General features: G+C 39.9%; 1 protein-coding gene across 1 annotated transcript in view; it reads left to right on the top strand.

The window, feature by feature from the left end:
- SHANK2 (SH3 and multiple ankyrin repeat domains 2) overlaps nt 1–20942 on the top strand; it is a 297654-nt gene extending 276712 nt beyond the window's left edge. The window contains exons 18-21 of the mRNA XM_085300991.1: nt 5059–5189; nt 6536–6668; nt 7758–10170; nt 20369–20942. Of these exons, the coding sequence (XP_085157117.1) occupies nt 5059–5189; nt 6536–6668; nt 7758–10170; nt 20369–20942 (3251 nt within the window). The remainder of the gene's footprint in view (nt 1–5058; nt 5190–6535; nt 6669–7757; nt 10171–20368) is intronic.
- The last annotated feature ends 1283 nt before the right edge of the window (nt 20943–22225 follow it).

Raw genomic sequence — 22225 nt, 5'->3', positions numbered from 1 at the left:
CCATTGGTGGCAGATTTCAACCATTTCCACATTGGCTAACATTGTATTCTGGCTGACTAGATTAGTCTAACATTTTGTAGTTTATATTTGCACTGTTAACAATGTGTGCTGCTGGTATTTGAAGAACATTTGCCTCTGTTCTTTCACTTTAACTTCATAAGAGCATTTTTTTTACTCTGTGCCAGGCCTTCATTGCTTTTCTTACAAATACAAGTCATTTCTTGAGGCAGCTGTTTTTTGAGTTTTCTTTCTCCACTATCCCATCCCCTCTGAGCAAGCATTCTGGAGTTGGTGGTAAGTATACAGGTCTTGGCAATACTCGCCTCCAAAACTGTGTTCGATCAGTCTTTGCCTGGTGTTTCTGGCATGCCAGCCTGAGGTGTTGGGGTTAGCTTGTACTGGACCATGATCATTCTTATCCTCTGTGGGTCTGACCAGCTCACTTTCTAAGACCCTCGGTGGAGCTAATCCACATGTCTTGGCTATGTCGTATAATCAGTAATGTTGCCAGGATCATATCTCATATATAACTTTTGGGGCCTGTATAGTAATGTGCCACCAGATCTATCTAGGCACCTGACTCTCATTTTCAAAGTTTCTTTTATGATGGATCTGGTGGTTTGATGGGCAGCATTATAATTTTTCCTCTGAGAGAGTCTGGGGATTGGAAACAGGAGTCACTAAGCAATGTATTTTTGGGGGATAAGAACAACCTCCTGCAACAAATCTGTTAGGAGGAGACTGTTCCCTGTAATTATCAGATATTAATTACTTAAGGAAAAAAAAAGCAAATAATTAAAAAAAAAGCAACTTACCTAGCAGCCAGACCTCTGGCGAATGTAAAAGTCATGACATGCTGTTGGGTACTGTGCTACTATGTCTGTGATTAAAAGCTTTTCATCAGAGATGACCTACATGTTGATAAAATGCAACTACTTTCTGTGCCTTCAGGCCACCTCATTTCCTGAGGACTGGCACCTTGAGCAGAACTTGGGTGCTATTGGTAACCCACAGGACAGATGGAAGTGCACTTTGCAATAAATTATTTTATATCTCTTGGTGCTGCCTCTCTCGGGGGAATTTAATATAGTGGCACTCAAATTGCTATAAATGCATGCAGAGGCATCAGACTGGCTTATACATGTGGTATCCCTGACAGTTCTCTGAAAGGACGCTGTTACCAGGAGCCCCTTGAGCAGTGGTAACTAATTATCACAGGTGTAGCATGGCTCCTGTGTTTGACTCTCAACATCCCTTTGTAACTTTTCGTAAAGGTTCAGAAGAGTTTGTATGGCAAAACAGTAGTGAATTCCTCCTCTGGCAAATCTTAGTGAATAACTGTAGGCCTAAAAATCCTCTTCTGCGCTTACAGTTGAGCTGTGCTCTGTCTCTCTTGCTCTCCCTCCAGCGAGCCCTAGCCCTCACTTTCTCCCCTCTCTTTCTCTGAGACTGGAGTTAACCAAAATAAAGCATATGATAACATTTTGTTGTTCTACCAGTCAGCCACAAATTGCTCCCTTGTAAGTGTGTGTGTGTGTGTGTGTGTGTGTGTGCGCGCGCACACTTGTGGCTGTACTTTGCTAAATGACCAGTTTAACATGAAATGCAGCTGGAATGGTCAACCTCAAGTGTAGGCTCTTTCCAGTACAGGATATTTCTTCCCTATCACCTAAATCCAGCTACGTTCTCTTAAAGAATATCATCGGATATTGCTTTGGCCACCGTCAACACACCTCACACCAGGTGCAAAATTTCTGCACCCTTTCTGTGGCTTTTTTCTCTCTCTTTTGTTAAAACAGTTTGTAAAGGTATCCTCAGATAATTTCCAATACAAGCTTGTGAGATTCCCCTCTCACTGGTACAAGAAATGCATGCTGCAAAATACTTAAGATCACAAGAAGGTTGGAGGAAAAAAATCCTTTAGTAAGGCTGACAAATTATTCCAGGATGTGCTGCCTTTTGAACATGTATTTCTGGTGCATATATGGTTTGCACACGTACTGTGAAGTTGAACAGCCTCATCTGTTCATAAAGGCAAAGGCAAGTGAAAGTTTGTCCCAACATGCTTATGTCTTACTACTTTGAGATGAGTTTGAATGAAGCTAAATACAAGTCAGCCAGTTAATTTTCTTGGCCTAATTAGCACATGTATGATAATACAATGAGAATGTTTTTATTTTATACAATGCTTTCACTTCAAAAGTATGGTGCAGTTGCAGCCAGATGCTAAAATTTTGATGTATTCTGCAGGACCCGCCATGTAGCTGCTGCCATTTAGGATTAATTTTATTCCACAGACTGGCTGCTTTTGTAGCTTCAGATTTTTTTGTTGGAGTTCTAAAAAGCCACCCTGCAGCCTACCTTTGCATTCTGATCAAAGACAGTAGAGCAAAAGAACAAGCTGTGCAGATGTAGCAGTGCTGCTGTTGGAAATAATATGCAAGAAACCCCTAAAGCATTTCTTGCAAACCACCTTAAGCTTTTAACCTGATCTCCTCTCCCATTTCAAAGTGCTTTAACTAGATTTGGAAAGGCACAAAGCACCACTTGGATGGGAGAAGCTATAGGGTAAGAAGGACTGAGAACCTGTCTACAGTCCAGAAATGTGCAATAAACTTGGACAGAATAAATGTTTTCCCAATTGGAGGTAGCAGGTGATACTAAGAATTGGTACCAACTGATATTTTGGTCAGATCCAAAATTTGGATCTGACTTCTGGTATTGTCGAGCAAAATCAATGCAGTTGAAGGGTATGTGTGTTTCATCCCCTGAACAAATATTTTCATGTTTTTCAAGTGTCTGTCATAGCCTCATCACTCTTTCCCTGTAGCTTTTTGTTGTCTGAATGGGTATATGGTTACATGTGTCTGTTAAAAATAAAGGGGATCAATTCTTAAATGGTATATTTATATTTCTTATTTACAGATTTTGAGTACTTAGTGCTTCAGTTTCCCAAGTTTCCTTCTCTCTCTATCCCAAACACCAGTTTTTTGTCTTCTGGGATGATAAAAGGGTTGGAGAGACTTAATGTGAAATCTCTGCACCCTTGAAGCTCCTGGTGATAGGTCCCCTTGAATACGATTCTACAGTCTAGCCATATTTTTGCTGTATAGTTCAAATGTTTATGGTTACACCATTGCTTTCTGATGCCTTTTGCTGAGCAGAAGTGCAGATATTTTTCTTTCGGAAGTGCGCAGTTTGTATTACAAAGTCTTATGAAATGTGATTTGAAGCGTGTTTTATTTTTGAATACATGTGATGGTTCCTTTACTCCTTCCACTGGATGATTTAAAACACAAAAATAAAGTAGACCAATGAAAACATTGAATGCTAACTTGCACTGAAAAGAAAAAGCATCACTACTCTTGTGAGACAGCTTTCGACAGTGTTCAGCTTACTGATTCTGCTCAACCTTCCCTTTCCTGATTGCTCCTTGAATGCCTGTGACAATAAAATATCTGCAGTTAGGACAACCTTCTTCCTAACCACAAGGCTAAAAGTTCTTCCTGCTCCACCTGCTCCCATTAAAAAAAAAAAAAAAAAAAAAATCACTCTTCATTCAGCCAAATCTACTGCCTAGAGAGGTCAAAATCTCTTCTCCTGCCTGCCTTATTCCGATCCATATCCATATCCAGGCCCTGAGTGTGCTGCTTTCCAGTTGAGAGGTAAAGCCAAAATCCCCAAATCCCATACTTTGCATAGTAACACTCTCTTTAGGCCACCAGAGACCTGTTTTCTTAAGTCTGTAGTAACCTAATGAAGTACTTTTACTTACACTTGTCTGCTGAAGCAAATAAATATTTGGGAGAGATCTAATTGCTGAGCAGTAACAGTTGCTCTGAGTTAGGTTGTAGAAAGCCAGGAGCCAGGCTAAGGAATCGCTTCTAATGGTGGTGTACTCTCATAGGTACCTACAGGCTATGTAAAGAATCCTTACTTTGCTGAAACTTCAAGGGAAAAAGACACTAAAATAACATGATTACCAACTGTAGAATAGTTGATACAGTGCCAACTGCAGTCTATGCTTTCTTAGGAAAGTAAAATGTGATGAAAGGGGTAATAAGGAAACCTACCGGGTGCAATACAAGTTGGATTCTAGTACCCGTTCAGAAACTGAATTACTCTCTAGGCTTAGGCTGCTCCTTTAGTTTCTCCATGCCTTAGTTTCATACTAATAGGAGAGTGGCAATAAAGGAGCTGTCAGGCTCAATGAGTTGATTGTTGAGGGCACTTTGAGGCCCTCAGTCTGAGGGAGTACCGTGACATATTAAATACTGATTAATCTTGTTTGTGATCAAAATTGGTGATGGGGCTAAAACAAACACTCTAAACCTTGGAAGATCTTGATTAAAATTTTCCCTGTGATTTACCATCATGTTATATGTTAGATCAGAATCCCAAATCCAGATGTTGAAGTTCTCATTCAGATTTGGACTTTGCCTATTCAGTCTATTTCTGACTACAACTAAATACATTTAGGTTTATCCCAGATTTTGCCTTCTTAAAATATAAGGCACATATAAAAGTTTCATTTAATAAATGGTGCAGTTACCAATAATGCTAATTTAATAATCTGAGAACATGAAGAGATTAGAAAGTAGTTACTTGAAGAGAATAGGCATAAAAGAGCACTTCTGGAGTAGTTGTTATTGTCCAAAATATCACTGAAATTCTGATGACTAAGTACAGTCTGCGTATCTCTATTTGAAACAGTGCTGTACGGATTCATTATTTCTAAAGGTCTTCTTTCCATTTCTATATAGATATTCTCCCTTCACATTTTGAAGGTTTGAAGAAGAGGATTGTTTTTCGAGTCACACTAAGTAAACATTAAATGCATGCAGGCTTAAAACTAAAGCATGCATGTTACGTAGCAGCAATAAAAAGTGCTCGGCTTGCACGACTTATGATGCTCAAGCATTGCCTTGTTAAAATGCCAAAAAAACTTTTTCTTTGCATTTTTTTGAAAAGTAAATCTCTTCCTTTGACCTTGCAATACTTAGATTTTCAGTTTTTGGACAAATGATATTTATTTTACTGAATACTTTTATATTACAGATAAGGTGGATGAAATAGTACCAGTTTCCAAGCCATCAAGAATTGCAGACAGTGCAACCGTGGACTCAAGAGTGGCAACTATTAAACAGAGGCCTTCTAGTAGATGTTTTCCCTCAGCTACAGATATGAATGTGAGTGGTAGCTATGAAATACTGCTTTTGCTTCTGAAATTTTGATTTGAGGGGGCACTTTGGCAATGTGCTGGGCATACAAGAGAAATTATTTTAGAAAAATGGCTTATGCACTTATTCTCCTTTTATTATCTTGTAAATTTAAGGTATGGTCCATCAGTATTCCTAATAATAATCTTTTTAACAGAAGATACGTACATGATGATACCCTGAGGTACCCCTCTGTACCTTTTCTCGTTATATCCCTGTGTTTATTCTGAGAGTCTCACAGCTACAACATGACTGCCTCAGTGTTAGTCAAACAGATGTGAACTTGTTCTGCCTGTAATCTGAGTCAGTGAGACACCAGTAAGATCTGAACTTGGAGGTGTCAGTACCACACTAAACCCAAGCTAAAGTACTTTGCTGAAAATAAGGTACACTAGTTCCGTTCACGCAGCCACACAATTTCCACTGATGTGAAGGCTTCTCCTACTGCAGGTTTTTATTATTCCTAATGACATATAAAATATCTTGATTAAATAATACATGATGATTTGTAAGGGAAGAATTGACATTAATACTATAGCATGTATTAAAAATTTAAACACCAAAACTCTGAAAATTGGATTCCTCATTTGCAGAACTTGCTTCTGCAGAACTTTGAATGTGGAAAAAATACTGTTTTTCCTGCAGTCTAGATCTTTTTTTTAATTGCCTACTTGTCTGCAATAGCACCAGTCCTGATACAAGCACTTTGATGTTCTCAGCAGCTTGGTATGGAAGGGGGCTTTCAAGCATGAATTGAGACTATTCTAGGATATAAGAAATTCTTCTGATTGCCTAAAAGAAAGAAGGATGGTCTAGTGCAGTGGGATTCAGGGGACTTTGCTCCATTCCTAGCTGCAACGCTGCCTTCCTGTGCAACCTTGCGCCAGACACTTTGGCTCTGTGCAAGAGACCACAAGTATGTCTGTCCTTCAAAATGAAGACAGCAGCTGGCTTGGTGCTTGGTGAACTTTAATACCTGTGGCGAGTTTTTGGGAAGTGAATGAAACAAAATGCAATTGCTTATGTTTGCTTTTTCTCACAGCGCATGAAACATGCTAGAAATTTAACATATTGCCTGGTAAATAATTGCAACTAACTCCACTTACAGCTCTTGTCCTTGCATTAATATATAAATAAAATCCAACCTTCCCTTTCTCCTCACCTCTTCCCCAAAAATATACCAGATTTGTCATTTTCTGTAAGAATTCTAAGTAAGAAAGAAGGATATTAAAATATAACAGAAGAGTTATTTACGTGTGAGAGAGAGACTTGCATGCTCTAATGTTTGTGGGGTTTTTTGTTTGTTTTTTTTGTAGTCCATGTATGAGAGACAGGGTATTGCTGTGATGACGCCCACTGTACCAGGGAGCCCTCAAGGTCCTTTTCTGGGTATACCTCGGGGTACAATGAGAAGACAAAAATCTATAGGTAAAATGCTTCTCATGCCTAGTCTACTTGTGCATTAATTACATACAGTAACTTTACTTCTTTTTTAAAGCTTATGTCTCCATCATCTTTACCCCAGTGAATGATTGCTTCATTTTTATACACAGTTCACAGAAAAAAACTCATTTAAGATACTATAATTTCCACATTCTGCTTGATGACATTGGGCAAATATGATTGAATTAAAATTTAATTCCTTTCTTTAGAAAGTTCTCTTTAACAAGGAAAGCCAGTGAGAAGAGAGAAAAAAGATCAGTTCAAGTCCATTGTAATGCGTTACCTAGGGCAAAATGTTGTTCTCTTTTTTTCGCTTGTTATTGAAGCAAAAGCGTTGTAATGCTATGTAGTTTACAACAGATTCTTTCTTGATCAAATGGAATAAAAATCAGCTTTTTTTCCATTCCAAGTGATGACAAAAGATGATTTTGCACAGGAGAAAGAAAAAGAATAGACCAAACTTGGGCTTATTTTCCTCTTGGTAGTACTCTTCCTTAGCCGTGATGTTTATCAAATTAGAAACACATTATGCTTCTGTAAAATTGGTCATCTAAAATTCACAGATATTTTTAAACTTATTTATGGTAAAAGCCATATTTGTAATATAATACTATCTGCTTAAATAAAACATTATTATTTTTCCCCAGAAGAATCTTCTCAGTCCCTTTGCTAAGCTTCAAGTGTATCTTAAAAATTTATTATGTTTCTAAGTTGCATTATTTTATGCATTTAGAGAGTGCTAGAGCCAGACATGAGCTACTCTTCTGCACAGAATGTCTTCCCTGCTTGCTAGTTTTCAAAGAAAATGCCCTTCTCTACAGCTACCTTGATGATATATAAAACCAAAACATTTGCCTACACATTAAGGAGCAGTTTAATTAAAATTCTGTAGCATTCTTTTAAATTCTGGCAACTAGGTCTCTGGAAGTTCAACAAGAAAAAATGTTTATGGTAGGAATCTGCCAAAAGAGCTCTTTCATAATTTCACATATGCTTCATGCCATGTGAAATGTACTGTAGCAATTCAGGTTGTACACAGAAATATGAGGGAAACCAGTGGAAGACAATGTTTTAAATATACTTTCTGATTTTTAGGAATAACAGAGGAAGAACGGCAGTTTTTGGCTCCTCCTATGTTGAAATTTACCAGAAGTCTTTCAATGCCTGACACCTCTGAAGATATCCCACCACCACCACAGTCCTTACCCCCTTCACCACCACCACCTTCCCCGTCTCTGTACAACTCTCCCAAGGCCCCAGCATCAAGAAGCTATGGAACAATTAAACCTGCATTTAATCAGAATTCAGGTTCAAAAATTTCTTTGGTTAGGCCTGAAAATGTGGGAACGATGATACGGGACAAAGGGATTTACTACAGACGAGAACTGGACCGTTACTCACTGGATTCGGAGGACTTGTACAGTAGGAGTGTCACATCTCAGGCAAATTTCAGGAACAAGAGAGGTCAGATGCCAGAAAACCCATATTCTGAAGTTGGGAAGATTGCAAGCAAAGCAGTTTACGTGCCAGCCAAACCAGCACGGCGGAAGGGGATGCTGGTGAAGCAGTCTAACGTTGAAGACAGTCCAGAGAAGACCTGCTCTATTCCAATTCCAACAATCATTGTGAAAGAACCATCTACCAGCAGTAGTGGGAAGAGTAGCCAAGGGAGCAGCATGGAAATTGATCCTCAGTCTTCAGAGCAACCTGGGCAGCTCAGACCTGATGATAATTTAGGTGTCAGTAGCCCATTTGCAGCAGCCATTGCTGGAGCAGTGAGGGACCGGGAGAAGCGGCTGGAAGCAAGGCGCAATTCTCCAGCCTTCCTTTCAACGGACTTAGGAGACGAGGACATTGGGCTAACGCCACCAACACCACGTATGAGGCAATCTAAATTTACTGATGAAGGAATGTTTAGTAGTGAAGATGGTTTTCGACAGCTTATGTCACCATCTCCAATTCCCACACCGAGAGAGTCTGAAAATCTTTTTAATAGTAGTGAACCCAGCAATCAAAGTGATTCAAGGACATTAAATGCTTCATCCAAAACAAAAGGTACTGAAAACACTACAGTGGCAGCTAAGTCCACAAATGCATCCAACTCAGATAACTATGTTCACCCGGTCACAGGAAAGCTATTAGACCCAAACTCACCACTAGCCCTTGCTCTCTCTGCCAGGGACAGAGCCATGAAAGAACAAACACAGCAAATTCCAGGCAAAGGAGAAGCTGGTAAAGCAGACCTTAACAAACCACTTTACATCGATACAAAGCTGCGACCCAATATTGAAACGACATTTCCTGTTACTGCTACTGTCACTAGGCAAAATACGCGTGGTCCGTTGAGAAGGCAGGAGACTGAGAACAAGTATGAAACGGATGTGGGGAAAGAAAAGAAGGCTGAGGAGAAGAAGAACATGTTGATAAACATTGTGGATACTTCACAGCAGAAGTCAGCTGGCTTGTTAATGGTTCACACTGTGGACACAGCAAAGTCGGATGACACACCTGAAGATGAAGAGGAGAAGCGAGTGGAAATGGAACCGAACCCTGAAAACTCCCCGCCAGAGAGACCGAAAGGGAGTGAGGATGCAGAGGGTGAGCTGAGTGTACCCGCTGCGCCGGAGCCACCAGCGTCTCCCTGCAAAACCATCGTCGCAGCGAGCTCTGTCGATGACCCTGTCATCTTGCCATTCCGCATCCCTCCCCCACCCTTAGCGTCAGTTGATATTGATGAAGAGTTTATGTTTACTGAGCCCCTACCACCTCCCTTGGAGTTCGCTAACAGCTTTGATATCCCTGATGACYGCTCGGCTCCCAGTTCTACTCTGACAGACTTGATGAAGCAAAGGAAAAATGGAACACCTTCACCTGCACCATTTACCCCCAGCCAGTCAACCAACTCCTTAGACAGTAAAAAACAAGTGGGTCTTTCAAACTGTTTGCCTGCCTCCTTCCTGCCACCCCCTGAAAGCTTTGATAACGTCACTGACTCTGGGATTGAGGAGGTAGATAGTCGAAGTAGTAGTGACCATCACTTAGAGACAACCAGCACTATCTCAACAGTGTCCAGCATCTCTACCTTGTCCTCGGAAGGTGGTGAGAACTTGGATACTTGTACAGTCTATGCAGATGGGCAAACATTTCTGGTGGACAAACCCCCAGTACCTCCTAAGCCAAAAATGAAGCCCATAATTAACAAAAGCAATGCACTTTACAAAGATGCGCTAATTGAAGAAACTGTGGACAGCTTTGTTATTCCTCCTCCCGCTCCGCCCCCACCTCCGATCAGCACACAGCCCAATATGGCTAAAGTTGTTCCCCAAAGGACATCTAAGCTATGGGGTGATGTGACGGAGGTGAAAAGCCCGATTCTCTCAGGCCCAAAGGCTAATGTTATTAGTGAGTTGAACTCAATACTGCAGCAAATGAACAGAGAGAAATCCTCAAAGCCAGGGGAAGGATTGGAGTCACCTACTGGAACAAAAACTGCAAGTCTCAGTACGAGGTAACTGTAATTAGCAACATAATTTACTGATAAAAGGTTGATTTAGTCCCCTAATTTTCCCTTCAAATTTCATATGTTAAAGAAGTATATACCTTTTATTGTACATATTTGCTTAATGAATAGTCTGTGACAAACAGTTTCACAGAGGGGAAGAAGTTCCTATATCACCAGTGTGTCTGTGGTCTACATCACCTTTTTTTTTTTTTTTTTTTTTGATGGAATTGAATCAAGAATGGTTGCCTTTGTGTGGGTGGCAGCTCTTGGTCCTTTCCAACTTTGAGGACTGTTTCCACAAACTATTCAGTTGTTTGGATGTGAAATACTTAGATTTATGTTTAAGTAGCACATTTTTCTCTATTACTTTTTATTTTAAAATGCAGCAGTAATTTAAATTTTCTTCAGTACTGTAACTTATTTTGGCTACAAATGGGTAAAAAACCCCATTTTTGTTGAGACCTAGTTCACGTTCAGTGCATGGTATTATTTAATTCATGCAGATATCTCAGATAATCTGCAGTATTATGAAGTATAAAGCTACTTATCTGTGATTATCAGCTAATCATTTACTGCAATCACTTTGCACTGTTCATATTATTACTAAAATGTTAATTCATCATCTCTACCCCTTATTTGGGGTATTATGGGTTTTCAGTTTGTTTTGTGTTGTGCATGGTTATTTAGTGAATAGGCTATGATGTTTACAGGTTGAAGGATGTTGTAAATTTCTACCAAGAGCACCATCACTGCTAATTTAGTGCAACTCATCCTTGTAGACTTGGTTTCCAAAAGAGTTTACAGAAAGTAAGTGAGAGAATTGCAGAGAGCCACCATGTCCTGCTGCGGAGGAGCAGCCGCATTGTCCTGTGCAAAACACAGAACAGCTGGATGCTGCTCTTACTAGAAAAGAAGAAGCTACTCTTGGCAAAACAGAAGCAATTAACAGTGGTGAAATATTCAGATGCTATTAGGTGAAGGCACAAGTAATTGTGTTGTCACATTGATATGCAATATGGATATAATATCTAGAAATCCACACTTTTTTTTTTTTTTTTTAAAAAGTGACTTATGTTAGTTTTATGAGAGCCCGAGGTATTTCTTTTTGTGGCACAGAATGGTTTAGCCTTACATATAGCAGTCTTTCACTGCAATGCTGCAAATATTTTGCTGTGGCCTACTCCATAGAAATGCCTTTTTTGCCAAAAATAGCACTAGTTTTGGGGCTGTTTTAAATATGCCATTTAAGTAAATTTTCTCAAAATTATTCTGCTGGATGGTAAATAACCCAGCCTTTGAAAAGCATGCATAAAAAGATGATTTGGTTTTATGGAGAGAGTGACTCTGTTAATTGCAAATGACACCTCATTCAGATTGATCACACAGCGTTGTGATCAAAAGCCTCAGAGTTAGGTAGATATATAATTTCCTGCCACATGTAAGTTGTTACTGATGACAGGAAGGTATGATGGTTCATAGAGAATTTTTAGAATAAAGAGAGAGAGGGAAAATGCCAAAATTCTGGAATTCCTGTCACTGATTGCTTACTAAATGGAGCAGAAATTGAGGAGCCTGTACAGAAAAAAGGCTTAATACATGAAAAGCAAATACCATGTAAACTGTGCAAGAAAAAAAAAGATACATACTGGCCTGGCCGTTTGATGAGGACAATCTTTAAACAAAAGTTAGCACAGCAGTGTAACCGTGTCCATTTGAGAATACCTTGGGCAATCATAAAATCCTCAGTTATCATGGACTAAGTTTACACTACATATGGCTGGTCTTGTATCTACAAGACAAGCAGAATCTGACCATTTCATTCCCTACTGTTTTTCTTATGTCTTTAAGAATACTAGTTTCACCTAAGCTTGATCATCTTGTTAAGCCATATGAATCTTACCTCTGACTTTGTTATGTATGTTACATGTTGTTTGTGTTTTAGACTGATTGTTATTTCCAGGTTACAGTAGAGATCCTTTTCATTCCTGTTTTATTAGTAAATAACTGTGAGACAAGTAACTACAAGGTACTGTAAATATGTCACAGTGCTGCATTTCTGAGAGGAAAATCAAATGTAGAAGCAAATGGAGAGGCATCTTTTTTGTGAAAAGAAACTTAAACAGGTATAAAGGCTGGAAACTTTTTTTTTTTTTTTTTTTTTTTGAAGAACTGTTAAATGACTTTTTTGGAGAAAAGCAAGCTGTCATGGAAACAAGAGTAATCCCGTATATGTTATATTGTAGAGAAAGTTTAGAGAGTTCTTTTTAACGCTAAAACCTAGGACGACCAAGTGCAGAGCTTGTGACTCCCTTTTCTGTTAGTAGCGTTTGGAAGAGAGCTGGGAGGTTTAGCTTAGAGAATGCAGGAATTCTGCTGAATTAAAGAACAACTCTTTAGCTCTGCTAAAGGGAAGAAGATAAAAAATGAGTAGGCCTGTTCATATCTTTCAGCCAAAGAGAGGTTTTGGAAAGTGTTATAAATAGTAACACTGTTCACAGGCTCGCTTGGGTTATGTTCGCATCGTTCAGCACTAACAGCCTGATAAAATTAAAAATATATATTTGTTCATTGTGAAAGGTATGAAGTTATAGCCCAGATAGCATTTCTAAATATCACCAGAAGTTATTTTTGCACAACTAGTAGACATACAATTACAGTTCAGTCATGGCAGTTGCACTGTTAAGGTAGCCTAGAGGTGAATTAAACTGTAGATAGTTGCATAATGGCTTGCTACAGAAAACCGTAAAATATATTTTTGTATGTTTTTGATAAATGAGGACTATGAAGAGGTTATTCTATAGTCCTGAGCAGCAATTCTCTCTCAATTATTACATTAGAAAAGGCCTAGACCTGCTTTTTTCTTCATATGTTGTTTTAAAAAGAATTCTATACTGTGTATTTATAATTTTCCATTGTTCTTACGGAAACACTGAGTTTAAAGATTTTCAAATAGAGCATGGAAACATTTGGCTGGACACCATCTGCTTCTCAGCAGCAGTGACCAGCTGGGGGAAAGGAGAGAGGAGGATGGAAGGGGAAGGAAAAAGAGGAAGAAGCAAAAGGATGTGCTTGCTTAATTTATACAAGTAAAAGCATAACTAAAGGATTTGATCAGAAGGTACCAGACTGCAGCTTTTTAATCAATATAGGTTCATTGCACTCCTAATCTTGGGCATCGTTTGCTTTAAGAAATTTTGGGGCTCAGTCTTGACTGTAAAATTTGTTTCCAGTTTCTGTGTGTAATCTAGGTTTTAAATCCAAGGCCATAATATGCAAGTGTCACGTCCTCCGCTTTCTGCCCAGCCTTCCTTACAGAAGGGGTCCCGGGTGCTCGGGCATGGCTTTCTCTGGGAGCCAGGAGCTGAGAGTCCAATGATGAATTTTGGTCATGATTTCCATTTCTGAATTTGAATATGCCCAGACGCAGAGCTAAAAGGGGGGAGGGGGATGGAAAACCAGTTTTTTGGAAGGTGACTCTCTGTTGTCAGGAGTGGGACAGAAGGCATGGGAAGTGCAATAAGAGAATCGACTATTATGGTGTAAATATAGCAGTGCTATAAATTCACTTAAAAAGCCCCTGGCTTTTATATGGAGCTGATAAAAGAAATAGGGAGAAGACTAACGCGAGGTTTTTCTCAGGCTAGCAGACTAGTGCTTACTTTGTCTGCGAACCGCGGAGTTGCTTAGCAACGTAATGATCAGTGCAACCTGGAAGAGCGACTGAATAATGTCAGCGTGATTAGCACAGAATAAACCTAGTGGCTCTGCAGGAGAAGAAACGCAGCCCCCCGTGAGAACATCGTCTTTCCACCATGACTTCACCCCATTCAGTGTACTAAGGGGGAATAATGAACAGTAACTGTTACTGGTCTCACTGTCTGCACACCAAAATTATCAATAGCTTTGCCATAGGAGGAAGCAACTTAAATTTTAAATGGTGCTTATGTTTTTCTGGCCGTGTTGGCGGACTGCTCTAGTGCCCTTTGTGGCAGGTTGGGCATCTTTCTTACTCGTGATGATAAATGCTTGTTATAAATGGAGTTATTATATATAAGGCATTGTGGAGGCTGCTTAACCACGCAGGATTAAATCCTTTAGGAAAAATAATTTGTATTGTGTTGATATAGCTCATATAGTTTTAAAGGTCAAACTGCCTATAGTAAAGGTTTTTATGGATGTGTGATTTTTATTTTTTAATAAATACCTGGAAAGTTCCTACTTTTCCACAACCAGGTAAGGCAGAACTGAACTTGGTAGTGAGTCCTGCACAGTGACTGATCCTACCTTTGGTTTATTGTGAGGAATCTCTGGATTTTACAGTTTATGAAACACATCTCTTGTGGGATAATTCTAACGCCTTGCTTTTACAGTTTACTATTGTGTCCATTAGGTTCATTTCATTTCGCTAATTGTTTGTCAGCCGGTTTCACAGGATTGCTTGCTTTGTAAGTAATTTCTGCAGTGTTTCAGTCATTCCATTTTGTCATTTTTATTTGCTCTCATGACTGCTGTTGTCAGAAGAGGGTCATGCTGAAGTGCCATGAAGTAAGTGACAACCATAAAGCGTAGAATATTCTGTGTTATACATTTTGCTTTTTCTTTAATGCTCACTCATTGTTACTGCATTTTAATGATTTCAGTGTTGACTTTGTTACAGAGTGCTATGTGGATTAGCTCACCCTAATCCAGAAATGGTAGCCATTCTAAAAACCAGGAATAGCATGTACTCTCAAACTGAAGTAAAAGCCACTTTTATCAGAGAAGTATTCAGCAAAGACTTTCGTAACATGGGCACCCAAGACTGGATCCCTGAACTAGGCTGGGCACCTACATAAAGAGCTTCATTTTTCAAATGTGCTCAAATTCTGCAGGGTTTTTGGAGGGTATGATTAGTGCAGTTTTAGGTACTTTTGTGAAGTTAAAGATAAAGGCAAACTAACCTCTAGATAATCAGGCTCTGCTGTAGTTGTAGCTGCTAAATCTCTCCTCATTTTAGGCGGTGAGTTTTTTCCCTTTCTGCTTCCAGCCTGCCCTGGTGTTTTCACCTCCACCTCTCCGGGTGCAGACTGCCCAGCCTGCCGAGGCCACCTCCGGGCCCGCTCCCCGTCGGGCCCATTCCCTTTCCGCCTGTTGCCAGCTCTTTCCTCCAGCCACATTGAACCTGTTGGTTTTGAACGGATTCCCACAGACCTTTAATGATTATTCTTTGCTTCAGCTGGTACAGTATTGCTTGCAGCGGACACTAACCATTTCTCAATTCTTCCCACTAAAGTACCTTACAAGAAAGTAAAGTACCTTACAAGAAGCGCTATATCCTGTCAGTCATCGCATCAACCCGTATTTTCACTCCTCCCCCCCCGAAATCAGACAATTTACTGTCTTCCTCCCTTTCCTAACGTAAAATTTTAAAAATAAAACACAAAAATACAAATATTATAGGAAATAAAGACAAAATTTTGGTTTTATATGTCCCTAGAAACCTGCAAAAACCTAATATCACATTATAGCCCTGTGTATATTCATTGATTGTCTTTTTTGTTAAGATTTTTTTTTCTCTAAGACAGTGGAAGAGCTTTATCAGAGACAGCAAGTCTTGGCAAGTTCCAGGACAGAACAGCTCTCATGAGAAGAGCATGAGTTCCTTTGAGTTTCACATCCTTTTACATCCTTTGAGTTTTACTCCTAGGAGCTGTTGCAGCATGCCTTCTTTCACTGAGTTGCTGTGGATATTAACAGTACACTTTGATCCTGCAAATCTAATCTAAAATTTAAAAGAATGTCTTGCATCCAAGCTATGTTGATGGCTTTTATACTTGGAGAGGGCATCGTTGTGACATAGGAATTACATATTTTGATTTTAATATGAGACAATATGTAATGGGCATTGCAATCAATACTGTCTTAAAACAGAGAATGTTTATAAATTGCTACCATATGCTGATTCTATTAAGACAAATTTTATTTCAAATAATTATCATACTTTTTACCTTTTGAATTATACAGTTCAAATGCAATTTAGGTTTAGGCAGGTTTAACTTAGATTTAGTATGTTTAGTATAACGGATGATCAAATAAGGCTTGAGAAATTTTATTAAAAATTTGAAAAATCCACAGCATAGCAGAAACGTGTCTACTTTCCTGCTGGCAAATACTTGCCCCCTTATTGAACAGGATACTGATCAACCGTGACATCCAAGACAACTCTTGGTGTCAAGGATGTATCTGCATCGCAGATCATATTGTAGATATCATAAATTATCATTAAGGTGGATAGGACTTACACAAAGGTGTGTATTTTTTCATGAATTACAATCATATTATGGCAGTCTATGTAACACTGAGTTGATATGGCAAGTAAAAGAAGGGGGAAAAAAAGGAAAGGAAAAAAAAAAGAAGGGAAAAATTAGTCTTGGGCTTTAGACTGGAAAAATTGGAAATGCTGTTTTTGGTTTTGGCAGACTGCTGTGACCTTCAGAAGGGCTCTGTCCATACCGTAAATGCGGGCAGAGCTGGTGCCAGTGCCAGCTGAAGCACAGCACCATGGAGCTTTGCACACACTTCCTCACCCAGGTTCCTGGATAGTGTTGCAGGCAGCAGTGACCCCAGACTGCTGTGATTAGATCAGCTGTCATCTTCCAGCTAGTTACTTTCAAGTCAGCTCTAAATAGCACTGCCATTGCAGCAGTGACTAGTGGGGACGCATCTGTGGTTCAGTCTATATCTGTGCTCCCAAGTGTGCCATCGCATTAATGACTTTCTCAGAGAAGGTGTGTTGCTGTAGGATTACGCTTTTATGTTTGTTGTTGTTGGTGAAGTGCTCTGAGCTTTCTGAAATGAGGGCATCATTAAAGGGTTGATATTTATAATAGCTTGAGTACTGATGTGTCTATAAACTGAGCTGATGTTGCAACCTCATTCAGCAACTAAAACAAATATTCTTCTTATCCTAATTTCAGAGTTCTCTTTTACTACTATGTGGTCCTGAACCCATGCCTTGAAAAAAGCAAGATGCCCACAGATCTTTCAATATTGCTTGTAGCCACAAGAAGTTATTACTGTGATCCAGGTTGACAGGAAGAGCAAAGTACAATCTTGCCTGTATTGCATTGCTCACCTCGTGTTACTGCCTGTGGGACTGAGGAGGTTAGATAACACTAGTCTGAGGAATGCTTAAAATGACAGCACACAGTTTGCTTTATGGGAGTTCGTGTTAGTGGCTTAGTATAATTTGTTTAAAGGAACAGTGAGAATGGTTTCCAGGACAAGGGTGTACAGGGGGTCTGTGAAAGGAGCAATATGCAGAAGAAGCACAAAAGTAAGTTACCAAGTGGGAGGTGGACACTGAACCCAGAGCTATCAGTTAAGTAACAGAAGTGATCTGCCAGTGTCTAGCATAATGCAGGATGGTTTTTCATCATCTATTTGGTATTGCCACAATTGATAGGAATACAAAACTGTAATTTCTGATATTTGCAATACAAGAAAGTTAAATAAAAGGTTCACTGCAAATAGAGAGATAGGGAGAGACCCACATTTATACAGAAGTCTTCCTTCCCTTCTTGTAATCACTAAGAGAGCATTATCCCAAGCTCTTTCAAAGCACTTTTTTTGTTGATTTAAAATGATATCATACCTTATTAAGGTATGTAAGACTCCTAAGGCTAAGTTAAAGTAGGTAGAAATAATTTGCTCCCTGTGGTTAGCAGAATTTAGTAGTTTCTTGCCACAGACTTATTTTTAAGAATGTTTAGCTCCCGTCCTGAAAGACAATTGGAGCCATTAAGCTCCAAACAAATCACGGGAAGCTCTCAAAACCTTGCCAAGTGTTTCCTTTCTTTATAAAATTACAGTGACACAAGTGCTGGAAGTATTGCTCCTACTGTGTTTTAAGTGAAGTACTGGTATTTCAACCCTCAGAAGGATCCCCCTGTTCCCATTGAAATATATGGAACAATTTGTGGGAAGTCGGTGGGATTGTTTGTGTGAATAATAGCATGTATATTCTCCAGGGAGTTATTCTTGGTGCTTTTCTAATGACAGAGTATTGGAGTTTTATTTGAAAGATACTCACTATGATACGAACGTGCTCTGAATCTCAGTGTAGCAGTGCTCTAAGTTATGTGATGCCTAGTTTTGTGGCTTCTTGATTTCTCTAACCTTAATTACATGCTGAAGACCCAAGCATGGTACACGGAGCAGGTGGGACTGGGATTCATGATAGCCAGCAGCAAACCAAGCAAACACTGAGAAAGGCCTCCAGTTCAGTATAACGAGGGCTTTGGAGAGTAGCTGTGGCTGAAGTAAAGTTGCCATGGGAGAGAGGGGTTAATAGCTCATGAGCATTGCCTCTGGTTCTCTGCCTGTGTTTTTTCTTTTCGGCAATGCGTCATTAGGGGGAGCAGGTTAGACCAGCTGATGAGGAAGTGTGTACCACCATCTTTATAAAGTTTTAACCACTACTCCTTTCAGGAAGTAGAAGACCAAATTCAAGTCACTCACCTTTTTGTGGGAGTTCACAGTTAGGTTGCATTGGGACCTCCATTCAGTGAGACAGGGTGCGACCCTACACACAGAATCCTGCTTCCCGGGGTCACAGCAAGATTCAGCACGGCTTCATAATTCCCTAGGACAGGGGGCATGACAGGGGCGGTATGATTTGCAAAGCCTATCTAGTGGTGAGGGACATACCTCAGGGATAGCCGGTGTAGGTCTGACTCCTGCTGCATGAACCATATTTGGTATTTCACTTAGCAACTGTTAACTCAAAATATTTAAGCAGTCATTCAGGCAGAGACCCAGTTGCTTCCACAGCAGCACTTTATATGCAACCACGCTCACTCTTTTGCTGTCCCCATTAGATCTTTCGTGCACGGTGGTGAAACTGCATTACTAACAAAAGCATTGGTTTTTGCCATTGCATACCAAAGGCATCTTTAGTTCTTCCCAGGGCATGACAAGTCGGGACTGGGGACAACCTGGCACCAAGATATGGAATGTATTTGGTGTTTGGGTTGGAAATACAACTACAGCTTGCTAAAAATCATCTTCTGGAGCTGCTGGCATCACTTTAGGGCTAATAGAGAAGGCCTGGGCTCCCTGCTTAAGACTCCAAGTGCCTAAAATTAGTTGGCTGAAGGTTTCCGGTTGGTAGGGAGTTTTAAAAATGAAAAACTCTGGAGTTCAAGGCAGCTTCAGGTGGAGATCGTGAAGTGCACACACTAACTGGCAGCGTTCGCCCTGAGAAGTCGAAGCTGTGGGATTAGCCATTTTGAGCATACTAGAATCTCGACCTTCCGCTTCTAAATCTGTTCTAAGCCACTAGACAAAAGTAGAGTTCACCCACCCTGTCAGTCTCAGCATCAGCACTAGCCTCGCAGGAAGTCTTGTGCATGCCAAGTTTGGAATCTCACATTTCCTTTAAGCAAGAGAAATGTCAGTGGCTTGATCACAACTACGGCATCTCTGGGCATGCACAGTAACAAAAATTTTGTCTCCTAACTTTTGCAGTGAAACCACTGAAGTATAATTTCCATGTAAAAAGCAATGCAAAAGTCCTTTTATAAAGCCTAGTCAGAAGGACTGTTTCATTTTTAAAGCGTGAGAAGGCCTTCTGAACAGAAAAGGAAATAGGAGGAGCTCTGAGCATGTTCTGTGAATGAATAGGAATTCAAATATACCCTAAAATTCACAAATAAGTAGATGCTTAAGTATCCGAAATCCAAGTTAATAACATGGTTCAAATGGTTTCCATAACAAGAGTATTATTAGCTACATTATCTTACAGTGTATAAAACTGATAGGCCAAAGCTGAAAGGAAGGATCCCACCCCTCCATTCAGTGAAGGGAAGATCAACTCCTGTTTGTGCTTCCTTGGCAACACAAAGGGCCTCTGTGCTTATTATACATCGTTTTTCTCATGTAACTATGAGTCAATTTATTGTAGCCTGTCAAAGGAAGAATATGCTCTGGAAAGTGTTTTTCCGACCTGCTCATAAACAGAAGTTTTGTTTTTATTCATGGCTTACCATTGATGATTGTTTTATGGGAGAGATTTAATGATGTCTGAGTAGTTTTAACCTGATACTGCTCATACGAAAAAGCAAAAAAGTGTCATTACAAAACCACGTTTACCATGTGTTGATATGGATGACCTTTCAGCTGGCTGCGGATGTGTCTAATTTCTCCCGTCTCTTTGCCATTTCAGGAGCACAGAAGTCATGAGTACTGTCTCAGGTACCCGAAGTACAACAATCACTTTCACTGTCCGCCCCGGAGCCAGCCAGCCGATCACACTGCAGAGCAGGTCCCCAGACTATGACAGTAGGACCTCAGGAGCAAGGCATGCTCCAAGCCCTGTGGTTTCACCTACAGAGATTAATAAAGACATCATGCCTGCTCCTCTGACTGCTTCTGCTTCAGCTTCATCTCCTTCTCCAACTCTGTCTGATGTATTTAGCCTACCCAGCCAGCCCCCCTCTGGGGACTTATTTGGCTTGACCACAGGGCGCAGCAGGTCTCCTTCTCCCTCAATATTACAACAGCCAATCTCAAATAAGCCTTTTACAACTAAGCCTGTCCACCTGTGGACTAAACCAGATGTGGCAGATTGGTTGGAAAGTCTAAACTTAGGTGAACATAAAGAAACATTTATGGACAATGAAATAGATGGCACTCATTTACCAAATCTACAAAAGGAAGATCTGATAGACCTTGGAGTGACTAGAGTTGGGCACAGAATGAACATAGAAAGAGCTTTGAAACAGCTGCTGGACAGATAAGAATAGCTATTTTGCCTCATAAACTTCTGTTGATAACTAGAGATGGGCTGGTACTGAAATACCCCAAATGCCTTGTCTGTCTGTGAGTGCCAGCCAAATTGGGGTGGGAGGGGGGAAATGTTTAATTCCTGGTACTCAGGTAATGCAGACTGTATGCTATGTGCCCAAACATAAATCTAAACATGTTACATGAGTGGGGCTATTCTATTTCAAAGTTGTGGGGAGATATGAGAGAGAGAGAGAGAGAGAGAGAAAATTGTTAACTTCAAAAGTATTATCATCTATTGATAATGCCATTCTGCTGGAACCATTACATACTAGTTTTTTTTTTTTCAATTTAAAATTGCAAGCGCTTCACTTTTTTAATTTAAAAAGCGCTATATTCGCTTCCTCACATTCATTCAGTCTCCTAACAGGTTTCCTTCCCAAACCTTTAATTCATTTTAAGAGGAGAGACACATGCTTCATTACCCTTTTAAACCATTTTGTTAGTATTAGAGGCACAATTTTAAGGCAGGTACAAAAGTTGACATTACTGTTTTTTAACTAGTTTAGCTCTGTAATTTATTAGCAGTGAAGCTGGTTGCTCTGCTGGAATTAGTTCAAAGGTAACCTTGCTCTGTTTTACTTGGTATTTCTTTATTTCTGCAGTTATATTTAGTGCTCTTCCAAGGTGGCAGAACAAGTTCAATACATGCTCCATTGACTTGACCTGTAAGACGATGCAGAAGTTGCATAAACGCTAAGAAAGAATGCTCCCTTAGAGGTACAACAAAATGAAGCTAGTTTGAACCTGAGACCCCCAGTTTTCAACCAGCTCAACTACTGCTAAGGCGTAATGTGAACTCTACAAGCCAGAAACAGTTTGGGTTTATGTACAGATGCACCTTTTAGACTTCAAAGTCAGATATTCAAATATGCTGAACCCCGAGAGATACTGTTTAATTCAGTGACTCATAAGTGCTTAGCCATTTTGAACATCAGGTCAAGAGAAAAGAAAAAGAAAGATGAATGTTCCCATTGAAGTCAGTGGGAAGGTTGCCAGTATTTTCAGTAAGAGAGGGACTCTGGCCTGTTAGTAGAAATGGAAATGTTTCAGCTTGTTACAAAAAGAAAAAGGTAGAAAAAGCTAATACAAAGATGGAAAGAGGTCTGTAGTGTCTCAGAATGCAAATGTGCCAAGGGCCAGGAGAACTGGGTAGGTATCCAGTTTCTCATTTTTGTCATTTTTAACATGTACTGGCTTCTTGACAAGGCCAGCAGACTGAGCACTCACCGGGGAG

Source organism: Rhea americana, unplaced genomic scaffold, assembly GCF_003343005.1.
Source record: "Rhea americana isolate MKP2758 unplaced genomic scaffold, rheAme1 scaffold_17, whole genome shotgun sequence".
Classification (NCBI taxonomy): domain Eukaryota; kingdom Metazoa; phylum Chordata; class Aves; order Rheiformes; family Rheidae; genus Rhea; species Rhea americana.
This window is presented reverse-complemented; position numbering and strand designations above follow the sequence as displayed.